At 35.7% G+C, this 12,606-nt stretch overlaps 2 protein-coding genes across 2 annotated transcripts in view; both read right to left on the reverse strand.

The window, feature by feature from the left end:
- LOC117983737 (facilitated trehalose transporter Tret1-like) overlaps positions 1-12,606 on the reverse strand; it is a 52,974-nt gene that overhangs the window by 29,138 nt on the left and 11,230 nt on the right. The window lies entirely within an intron of this gene.
- On the reverse strand, positions 7,367-9,244 carry LOC117983736 (three prime repair exonuclease 2-like). The gene is given in 1 exon segment (XM_034970347.2): positions 7,367-9,244. A coding segment is annotated over 1 exon segment (822 nt). The 5' UTR covers positions 9,051-9,244; the 3' UTR covers positions 7,367-8,228.

A 12,606-nucleotide genomic window follows, 5' to 3' on the forward strand; every position in this document is an offset into this window, starting at 1 on the left:
CGCCACTGGTACCTACCAATGGCGTTTCATGCGGCAGTAGTAAGTTAGCTGACGAATTCGGTGCTAAGCAACCTACAGTTTTTACTTTACCTAAGTACCCACACTTATATACCTACTCTTCAGCAATTTATTTTTAAAAGCTTTATCAAAGTATATGATCCAAAATATATTAAGTAATCTACATTATTTTGTAGAGCATAAACAAACGTTTCATTTGGCTAAAACTTATTTGAAAAGAAAATTATTAGCCAGACACTTATATTATATATATATATATAAAAGGAAAAGGTGACTGACTGACTGAATGACTGACTGACTGACTGACTGATCTATCAACGCACAGCTCAAACTACTGGACGGATCGGGCTGAAATTTGGCATGCAGATAGCTATTATGACGTAGGCATCCGCTAAGAAAGGATTTTTGAAAATTCAACTCCTAAGGGGGTGAAATAGGGTTTTGAAATTTTGTAGTCCACGCGGACGAAGTCGCGAGCATAAGCTAGTCAAAGTATATTATCCAAAATCTACACTAATATTATAAAGAGGAAAACTTTGTTTGTTTGTTTGTTTGTTTGTTTGTTTGTTTGTTTGTTTGTTTGTACTGAATAGGCTCAAAAACTACTGGAACGATTTTAAAAATTCTTTCACCATTCGAAAGCTACATTATCCACGAGTAACATAGGCTATATTTTATTTTGGAAAAAAATAGGGTTCCGTAAGATATTTGGGTTTTTCGAACACAAGGTGTAAAAAATCAACCAGAAAAGTTACTTATTTTGCGTACGCTGCCTAAACTATAAAAGATAGAACCATAAAATGTTCTAATTAATTGTAGATCTTATAAATATCTACAAAAAAGTCCGCGACACACTATACCCATCTATGTCGAGTGAGGCACAGCAACCATTTTTTTATTTAAAAATCTTGAATTTTTTTGGACTACATTTAAACGCGTTTATTTTACTCATGCTATTAATCCTTATCAAAATAAATGATTTCATCACTAAGAACAGTTTATGGAGATAATATTTGGTCTTTGAATGATTAGAATTGGACGTTTGGTTTTGAAGTTATGGCGAAATTAAAATATTACGATTTCTGCTGCACGGCCCGTTGTATTATATAAAGAGGTAATGTCGTTAAGTTTGTTTGTTTGATTAGAATCTTTAGAACTACTGAACCGATTTTAAAAATTCTTTCACCAGTAGAAAGCTACATTATTCCTGAGTGACATAGGCTATACGGGATCTTTAAAAACCTAAATCTACGCGGGCGAAGCCGCGGGGATCAGCTAGTATTAAGTAAAGTAACTATATCTACATTATTTTGTAGAGCATAAACAAACGTTTCATTTGGCTAAAACTTATTTAAAAAGAAAATTATTAGCCAGACACTAGATTCGCTCTACTAGAGTTGCTGGGTTGATTTATGACTCAGTTCACACGTTCATAATGGCTCAAGAATAGAAATAAAAGCACAATGCCCGCCCGCCCGCTCTCCACTTACGTACATCTCGCGACGCGAAAACCTTATGACCTAGGTACCTACCTAGACGTGTTTGGTTTTTTCGCGCTGTTCACGGGGTGTTCGCCGCGATTCGCACGCAAATACAAAGCTAGGTGTAGGTGTGTAAGTATAGATTAAGCTTGTTGTTCTTTTGGAAGTCTTAGAAAAATTGGTACTTGTTGCTAGAAGTGACATACAAGTACGACTCCGGTTTCAGGTTATGGTTGCTTACTATCTAATCACTATAAGTAGGCCCAATAAGAAAACGTGGTGCGGGTCTGTAGCAGTCCCTATAAGAGACAGCTATTACCTAGTTGTGATGACGCTAATAATATCTACTTAGGTATACTTAAATATATAAAAGGAAAAGTTGACTGACTGATCAATCAACGCACAGCACAGCTCCAACTACTAAACAGATCGGGGTGAAATTTGGCATGCAGATATTTATTTATTATGACGTAGACATATGCTAAGAAGGATTTTTGAAAATTCAACTTCTACGGGGATAAAATAGGGGTTTCACATATTTTGTGAAGTCCACTCAGACAAAGTCGCGGGCATAAGCAGTAACAGTATAAATAGAAGTTCGTCCTTTTTGGGACCTACTTAACGTAGTATTGCCTATTTGGCTCAGGAAAATCTCGAAATCTTATCCACATCTCAACGCTCAAGTGTCATCAAGTAAGGAAAATAAGCGCACGAGAAAATGAAGGTAAGTTCAAAAGGACTTCAAGAGCTCTGTAAACAAACAATTGGTAGTAAAATCTGAGAATGTGTCCCATTTGAGCGTTACGTCTGAAGGGATATGCAGTTTCTCGTATTTTCTTTCTTTTGTCTCATTTAATGCACGTCTTAAGTTACCAGAATTAGAATTTATTATGATTACTAAGTAGAATTTGCATTGCAACATTGTTTGCGTTAAAGGATTAAATGTTACAAACTATTAGGCAGGTTGAATAGGTCTTTTGAGAAAAGAAACTAGCTTTATACTTAAAAACAAAGATTATATACTTACTTGAAAAAAAGATTTAAATTAAAGAATTATTCATGGAGGTAAGGAAGGCATCAAGATTCAGGATAATTGATTGAGGTAATAAGTACCTATACTTATTAGAAACTAGTTGATAACCGCGACTTCGTCTGTCTATGTCCTTCCCCGGGATGTACCTAAGCTAACTCTGTACCAAATTTCATCAAAACCGGTTAAACTGTTGGGCCGTGAAAAGCAAGCAGACGGACAGACAGACAGACACACTTTGGCATTTATAATATTAGTATGGATCATACTATACGAGTAATATACTTACAACGTTCCAGGAGCTTACTGAAATCAGAAAGATCAACGTTTCTAACCACTTCCAGGTTCCATTGTAGGTCCTACTGTTGTCATAAGTACGCAAGCAGAAAAAGTGGATATAATTTAATCATTTTTAACGTGGCTAATATTCTTTGAAAACTGTACCTACTTATTGTTATAGAGCAGTTGAGTCAGTTTCACTGGAAAAATAAACTCCGAGTGAGTTCTATTCTACCATAGATAGTAAGTACAAACCGATATTCTCTATTCACATGAAATAAGTAATTTCGTCTACAAACTAGGTAAGTAGGTGTACCTACCTTATCTGAAAAGGTTTATATGCAGTCAACTAAAGCAGAAGTTTTGCATAATTATCTGCATAATTCCAGTGAATAATGCAATAATATCACATGAAAGTTACACGAGATATCCATTGTCATTTTCACCGCCTGCGGAAGCTGTGTGTGACCACAAAATGATATTTGACCATTTCATAAATTATTGAAATGATATTTGTATGAATGACTACAGGGAAAAATCATAATATTTTTTTAGAGAATAAATAATCATTTGAGAAACTTACTGTAGGTACTAGGTACCTTCCTACTATTTTTCCTCCAAGGTTAGGTAAGTAGATAAGGCGTGTGCCAGAATCAGGTCTTGATTTTGATTTCAATATCCCCGTACGTAGTTACCTACCTACCTACCTTCTCCTATTATATACATATTCTGAGCCCGTAAGTAGTAGGTATTTTGCTTACCTACCTAAATAATTACTATGTAAACTTCTTAAAATATATTTTTAAACTATTGTATAAATATTCCGTGTATAGGAACAATCAACTGTGATAGCCCACAATATATAATACCTAATAGGTAGGTATTACATTTATATCAGCATTCAGTGCATGTTTCTAAATTTTCAGTTTTCCGTTTCCCAGTAGAGTTATCGAGGCATAAAAAACACGAAATTTCTGAAATCGCGCGGCAGTTAGATAATTGCTTTCGACGAGATTGCTAAATACTCGTACCACCTACGTATGGTCCTCATAAAAAATGCCGATTGAAAATTGCTACCACTAATAGGAACTCAGTATTATAAAACAGTAATAATATTTGGTCTATTTATTTGTCTGTGAGCTTTGGATAAAACTATTAAAGGTAAGTAGTTAGACATTTATCTGCAGTTTCGGAAGCACCGTGTTAAAGCTTATCAATTTTATATAGTAGGTACCTACCTACCAAGTCTCTATAACTGAGAGAAGATCGATATTTCTAAGTCTTGCCCGTAGTAACGTACAGTGTAAAGAGAGAGCCAGCACGTGTCAGATCTTCGATATTTTATAAAAGCTGAATGTTTCTCTGCGTATTGTCCTCAACAATGGGAATAATGTTTGTTTGGATCATGGTGGCTTTGGGAGATAACGTTAAAGTCTATTTTTTTAATATTGAGAGAAACTTTCAGCTTTCATAAAATATCGAAGGTCTGGCACGCGCTCACTCTTAGTTCAGAAGCTTCGTCTACCGATGCATAGGATGCACGTCACGTGCGTCTCACATTTTACTGGACATATTACTAAACACGGAAAACTCGTAAGTTCTACGTTCGCCTTGCCGTACCTGGCAGACAATTTCTTAGGTAGATATAGTAGATACCTGTAAGTTTTAACTTTGTTTTTAGTGATTTATTAATAGTAGGTAGCGGCTTTTATAGAACTTGGAAACCATCTGAATACAATGCTTTTATTGGCGAAGCTTACAATTTTTTCTCACGTGCTTGATAATATAGAACTTTGCTATGTTTTCAATACTTATTTTATGTTTTGGTAATCATTATGGAGAACTCTCAGACATGCAGGTTTCCTCACGATGTTTTCCTTCACCGTTAAAGCAAGGGATATTCAATTAATTTTATAAAATGCCAGCGTGCCAGCGTGGTAGACTATGGAAAACCAAAACCCTTCTCAAGCTGAGAGGAGACCCGTGCTCTGTAGTGAGCCGGCGATGGGTTGATCATGATGATTATGAGACGTAGGTACCTAATATACTTATATAAATTAGGGTTCGAGGTTGTGTGTGCATTTATATATTTTTATTTACAATTTTTTAAACTACTGGGCCGATTTTATTGATGTGTTTTGGATTAAGTATGACATATCACTTCTGTTGGGTAAATTGAAAGCTTCACTGAAATACTACCTAGGTAGGTATAGTACCTGACAGGTTGAGTTGGCGATCGGGCAGGGATCCGCACAGCCCAAGCGTTAAGCCGGTGCGGGCGAACGCGGGTGACGTGCGGGTGTGCGGGGCGTCTAGGTAGGTACTAGGTACCTACTTGTAGGTATATTTTATTCCATCAGCACTTTTTGAGATTATGGCTTTCTGCAGACATTGCGGAATGACTGTAGGTACTTTGTAGTAAGGATGTTGTCCTATACGAAAGTGTTATCGAAATGATGACAAAAGTAGTTTCTATAAACTCAGAACCACACAAGGGCTCTCTAGCCTCTGCTGCGAGTACCTAGTTCCCATTCAGTTTTGTTCTACAAAAAGCGCTGCGCTCGTAGGAAAGTGCTAGAACTAGATTCAAGGCCAATTCCCTCTTTGATTTTGAAATAAGTACTAAAACCTTATGTTACAATGTTGTATAAACGGTGATAGCCTAGGAAGGGGTGATAGTCTAGTGGTTATGCCCCCTAGAGGCTCCGGGGTTCGATATCGTACACGCACCTCTAATTTGGATTTAGGTATGTGCGTTTTATGCAATTACCTATGTATCACGTCGCGAGGAAACCTGCATGCCTGAGATTTCTCTTTAATGTTCTCATAGTTGTGTGAACTCTGCTAATCCACACTTGGACAAGCGTGGTAGTTCATGGCCAAACCTTTCTCATTCTGAGAGGAGACCCGTGCTATGTAATGAGCAGGCGATGGGGCGATGATGATGATGATTTGTTTATTTTTCTATTACTACCTACTTAGTAGATATATTTTTAACATAAGGTTTTTTTACATTAGGTACCTACCTTATACCTATTCGATATCAGATAGAAGCTTTATCCTACGTGTACGTCCTAGATATACTAAGTGCTAGCGCACTCGATTGCGAATCAGATTCCTACCACCTATAAGACCATCACCCGGTCAGATAATCTGATCAATCAGTTTATAGGGTAGGTAATGTTACGGATCTTCGAATTAACTACCTACCTCAGTGTGGACTATGGCCTTTTTGCGAGCAACAATTGAAATTAGTTATTAGTAGGTAGATAGTTAATTATTTGTATACACAGAGTCGCAGGGAGCTGCTGGATTCAGGCGACGCAAGACCGTGGCGTGTGGAAGTCTCTATACAAGGAACCAACAGCGGATGTCTATCGGTTGTTGATGATGATGATGATAAGAAATATCACGATTGATCTTCTAAAAACACTGCAGACGTTTGCATGGAGTAGATACCGATGAAAATCAAGGTCAATCTCGGCATAAATGCTGAAAAGTAAGGCCATCGAAATGTGCATTCCGCCATGCAATCGATAGTTTCTAAGTGCCTGTCCAAAGTTGCTCAACGAACTTCTGAGATCCATTGCTTTGTTTTCATTGGGCACTAGTGAAAATACTGCTAAATTGCTAAAAGTACCAACACACCTATTCTCTGATTATATTTTCAGTTACCAAGCTGTGATAACCTACTGATTAAGACCTCGGCCTCATTACTCGGGGATCAGGGATCCGAGCCCAGGCTAACTTTTCGGAGTTAGGTATTTGAGTTTTTAAGCAATTAAATATCCCTTGCATCAACAGCTGTGAAGAAAAACATCGCGAGGAACCTGCATGCCTGAGATCTCCATAACGTTCTCAAAGGTGTGTTCCGCGTGGTAGACTATGGTCAAATCCTTCTCATTCTGACAGAAGACCCGTGCTCAGTAGTGTGCCGGCGATGGGTACATGATGATTTTGAGTTTTACTATTATTTTCCCTTTATTTAATTTCCCATACTCATTTAACCAGAATTTACCCCGTGTCTCTACGCGTACCCTTAGCCTAACCCTACCCTACTGAGCCAGTGATCTTAAGGAAATTTTAAACACGAAGAACTTTACAAAGAAAGTTCTAAAAATAATAGTGATAGCTTTAACGGTCTCTGTAGGTATTCTATTTGAATAGTAATTTAGCTAAGAGTTAGCCATTTACGTCTTAACTGGATGACTGAAAAAGCTATCTACTCAGTTATGCGGTCAGACAAGAGTGCATCTACTCAAAAATATAGACAAGAAACACTCATAGTTTCAATACTGTATTGTTCTAGAAAATGCGGTCGAGTGGAGTCGGATTCAAGGTTAAGCACGACATTAGTGCTGAAAAGCTTCTAGGACTGAAAAATGACATCAGATGTCTTTTTCAGTAAATGTGGTTTGTACCTAACTACAATAGGTATATTATTATGTCATAGGTAACTTATTTGATTGAGATTTTTTGCTTTAAGTAGTAAAAATTATAACGTGGTTAATTCACGTGGTAAGTAGGTAGGTGCATTAAAAATGAAATAAAAATAAAATTGTAGATTTGTTACTGTCACATTACGTACAATAATAATTATATAATTATTAATTACTTTGATTGTATAGATATAAAAACTAATGAATAAACAATGCCAGGTATATTATGGTTCTGATAAGAAATAAACATTGATTTGAATAAATCATATAAATATTTCAAAAAATTCTTTAAAAAATATAAGGTAAGTAATGTTCAAATTACAATAGTAGGCAGTAAGCTTGTATAATATAATCAGCTGTTTTACAAAACAGCTTTGTTAAGTGCAAGGTTAACATAACATTTCTTAAGACAACATAATTAATGAGCTTTACTACACAAAATTGTTATAAACATTTTGCATAGGTAGGTACATTGATAGCATGCTTAAAATAAAGAATAGGTACCTACTCAGTACTTTGATGTATGTACCTAATGCTCATTCATGATAGTATCGGTAGCATAACAACTTACTAATTAAATGTCTCATAGTCATGTTACAGGAAAGACGAATTATAATATCGCAAAATAAAAATTAGAGATATAAAATTAAGTATGTAAACCTTAACCTAATATTAATTATACATTTTCAGAAGTCAATAAAAATATGTCATAATTATAATAATATGTAGCTATATATAGCATATTATGATTTGCTTTGCACCACTAAGGCAGAGATCTTACAGAGCATACTTTGCTCAAACTTAAGTTTAATTTAAAAGAGACAAATTTATTTCAGTAACAGTATAACACTGTCTTGTTTTAACAGTGTCAAGTCTGAGCAAAGCAAATTTCAGACTCTATAGATTGCGGGCTAAGATTAGTGACTAAGACTATGTCTTAAATTTACAATTTCTCTTAATCTATATAGTTACTATATTAAACTATATTTGGCTTATTAATTTATGATTACTATCAGCATAAGCTAAAAAGTCATATTTTGTTGCAATAGCACATTCCAAAAGCATAATACAGTCTGCCTCAGCTCTATGACATTCCGTTGGCTTTCTATTTAACAATCTTTCATATACGCTGCATAAAGTATAGCTGGCTTTTGGGGCTTTTTCTGCTTTTTGAGTTTCAGTTTTAGATTTTTTTCTAGCTTTTATACTTTTCGGTGTACTTGCAAACCGTGACAAGTGATCAACTAACTCATCAATCTCTTGAATTTCTTCTATACTTAGATCTTGCCAGTCATCTTCAATGATTCTATCACTTTCATCTCGAGAACTTGTTGAAATATCATGCACTGGCATATTAGAGCAGTATATTGGATTTTTTAATATGTTCCTAAAAGCATCTAAGGTGTCTATACACAGTAAGCCATGTGGTAACTCCTCGTTTGCAGCCTGGTATTATATTTGTAATATTTTGAAATCGAATCTGTTTCCATTATGAGCTACAAGACAGACTGGCTTTGGCTTATCCAAAAATGCATTTATACACTTTACATTGTCTTTAAAATCAGGTAGATTTTTTAAAAACTCGTTTGTTAAGCCAGTCAATTTGACGGCCACTGGCTGTATACTTTTTTTTGGATTACACAAAAGTGATAATTTGTTTATCGCCGGTAGATTCACTCCATCTGTTTCTTCAATGTCACTGCGCGAAACCGATAATAGCGTTATTTCTGTAACTTTTGCACGATTTGCTGGTATACCTGTGGTTTCCAAGTCGAAAAACACAAAGGTTTGGATCATAGCCATCGTGGTTGAGTCAGTTATAAAGGTTATTTAAGCGTTGTCTACCAAATACTGCTAAAATAACGTTTTGTTAAACTACTATGCACAAAAAAAAAAATCCACTTAAAACAAATACCTAATTATTCTACAAAATACTTGCTATTTACATTACAAAGCTGAAACTAAAAGCCTCACCCGCGGCCGCGCCGCGCAAGGTCGACTGTATACATAATTATAATCTATGGTCGACTGACTGGTGCTGACACTTGACATTTGACAGTTGACACTGACAGACAAGCAATGTTTCCACTTACGATTTTAGTTTTACCCTAGTTTCTGTAGGAATTGGCCCTAATTTCCCTAATTTTTTTTTATATACCTACTGGTTGCAACCTAAAGTTTGAAAGATTTTACCTCAAATTACCCTAAGTCACTGCCAACATGCTGCCTACATAAAAACACCCTAAGTGGCTAAGCCGTCTGCCGTACCTACCTAATATTTTAGTCGTTTCGACCTCAAATAGGGCGAGATTTTTAAAAGTGGAAACACTGCAGGCAAACCATGAACACCATTGATTAACACTGCATTTTTGCACGGTTCTGGATTCTAGGTCTGTCAAATCATACAAGAACCACGCGTTAAAAAAGAAAAGAGCGGTCAAAATTGCGAGTTGGACTCGCAAACGAAGGGTTCCGTACCATCTTACAAGATATAACACTAGGTAGGTATGTATCTAGTAGGTACCTAGTTACCTACTTGTATTTTTTTAAGTTTTGAATTTTTGCCCGTTGACACCCTACGGCGGACACGACACCCTACGGCGGGCACGACACCCTAATAACAAATTACATGTAGGTACCTTAGGTAGGTAGGTTCGGATCTCGGTTCGGCATTCCGAACCAGTGATAAATTAAAATTACCTGACTATTCATAAGCACTTTTAAAAAGTTTACATGAATAAAAAAAAACATTCTATTCTATTCATTCTCAAGGCAGACTAGTTATCTAAGAATAGAATATTATCATTCAAAAAAAGATCTATTTTTACAGTTCAAACTAGTTTAAACTTTAAAGTTGTTATCGTATCTCGTTAATTCGTTAATTCTTTGTACGATGTAGGTATAGTACGCCCGCGCCCCGCACACCTGCACAGCCCCCGTGCTAACCCGGTGCAGGCGATCGTGACGTGCGGGTGAGCGGGGCTTCCCCCCGCCTCATACCACGATTACGGTTTCAACCTGTCGCTTACTATAGGTAGGGTCAGATGTCCAACAATGAAACAGTGGTACACAATAAAACACTGTGAAATCTCTAAAATGCGGCGTTGCCAGATTGTGCAATATATTGCGTTAGGGCACTCTCGTGGACCCCCCGCCCTACCCCAGTTTGCATCGGTGTCGCGTGGGAGCAGACGTATTTGCAGAGTATTTTTAATATTTTCGACAAAAAGTAAGTATTTTCTGCATTCTTTGTAGATTTTTCATTAAATAGTGATTGGAAATTTCATATTTTTCATGATTACCTAACAATAAAGATATTTCATAGATTGACGTGCAATAGATCATATGTTAAAGTGTTACAATTTAGTGAGAAAAAAATTGAGTTTAGTAAAAAAAACCTTGGTAGTCCACAGTGAAACAGTTGCACAATGGACACAATGAAACACTGTTTCAATGTGTACTATCTCGTTTCATTGTGTACCATAACACGTTATAACAATAGGTACAAACATCTTTATTGTAGGTTTATTTCTGTAGGTATGTAAATTTGGTTACAATAAAGAATATTTTACTTTTATTTTACTTAGGTAACATTAATCGATCTTTATTTATTTTTCGTTTAAGATGGCGCGTACTAAAGCCCAAGAAGGTGATAACGTGCTCGTTTTACTGGACGCCAAAAAACTGAAGGTCTACTATGTTAATGATAGACTGATAATGTAGACTGATTAAAGTGAAATTAAGAATAAAACCTTTTGGATTGAACTCAATCGTTTTTTGTCATTTACCCACATTAATCCAAAATGACACAAAATAAGATGAGGCAGACACTATGAATAATTATGTTTCATTGTTGAATTAGTGGTGTTTCATTGCGTACACTACTGTGGACACAATGAAACATTTCCCATTTTTTATTTTTTTATTTATTGCTGATTGATTGCACATTAATTAAAAAAACTATAAATGGCATCTGATAACCAATAAAATTGCCTATACATCTGTAAAAAATTGGACTTCTATCTGTAAAAGCAAAAGGTGTATGAGTCTTTGAATTTTTAGTGTTCCATTGTTGGACACATGACCCTACCTTTACATAATAAATTATCACTTAGGTACAGTATCTACCCAGCAGGAAAATATATTGTACATCGACCATTCAAAAGAGATACCTACCTAGTGTTTTCGTAGAGCGTTGTCTCTGTCGTTGAAACCGACAAAACGTCACATAGGTATGAGTCTCTCTCTTTCTAAAGGTTGATTTTACAATATGTCCTGTAGGCTATTGTACCCATCTGTATTCCGTACCTAATTTTACATTTATGGTGACCGGTAGGTAGTTGTGCTGTGGTCAGGTGATGCAAACCAGATAGTCAATTTAAGCGGCTTGGATACTACCTAGGTACTTATTTAGAAACATTGAATTAATAATAGAAATGTATCGTTCGATTGCATTACTACTACTCGAAACTCGTTTCTATTACGATTCAGTCTATTATATATTAGTCTAGATATAGTAGTCTCGTATAGTTTTTAAATTACCACGGGGAACATAGTGAAAGGTTGAAATAGGTAAACACTAACTACATTTAAAACCTATCAATTAAGTTTAGTTAAGTTTTTTATTTTTATTTTAACGACCTAAAAATTGGAAAGTAAGGTAGGTATTACCTAATTTATACATCCGTAGCCCATGGCCGTAGCCAGGGGGGAGAGTGGGGGAGGAAGACCCCCTGAAATCACAGACAATGGGGATTTATTTTTAAACATAACTAATTCACTAGTTCTTCAATTTTACCTTTTCTTTTTTGTGAATCATACGTACTGTATATCATAAATTTCACGCTCGCTTCACTCGCGTTTGTTTTTGTATTAGTTAATGCCCGATACGTCTTCATCCGTATGGATATAGATTTTTTAAAATCCCGTGAAAACTCTTTGATTTACTGGGATAAAAAGCCTATGTAATATGTATGCTTCCAGCGTGCAAACTATCTCTGAATAGTACCACATTTGGGTTAAGAAGATGGGCCGTAAAAAGGTAGCAGATAGACACAATTTTGTTAATAATGACCTAGTTACCTACTTGAAAAATAAATGAGAGCCACTATAGGGCAGATAATTATATTTAAAGTTTTTATTATTTTACAATTTAAAAAATTATTAAAATTATCGAAAAGTTAAATTATCATGTAAACGTGGTTTATATTATAGTGCCTGCATAATTCCCCACTATAAATAGCTGGTAGCCTAGTAGGTTAGGTATGCTAGCTCTATAATAACACCATTAGGTAGGTACAATAGCGGCCTAGAAAGATGTTTTCAATGCGGTTGTCAGTTGTCACCATCATTTAGATTT

This window comes from Maniola hyperantus, chromosome 7 (genome assembly GCF_902806685.2).
Source record: "Maniola hyperantus chromosome 7, iAphHyp1.2, whole genome shotgun sequence".
NCBI lineage: Eukaryota > Metazoa > Arthropoda > Insecta > Lepidoptera > Nymphalidae > Maniola > Maniola hyperantus.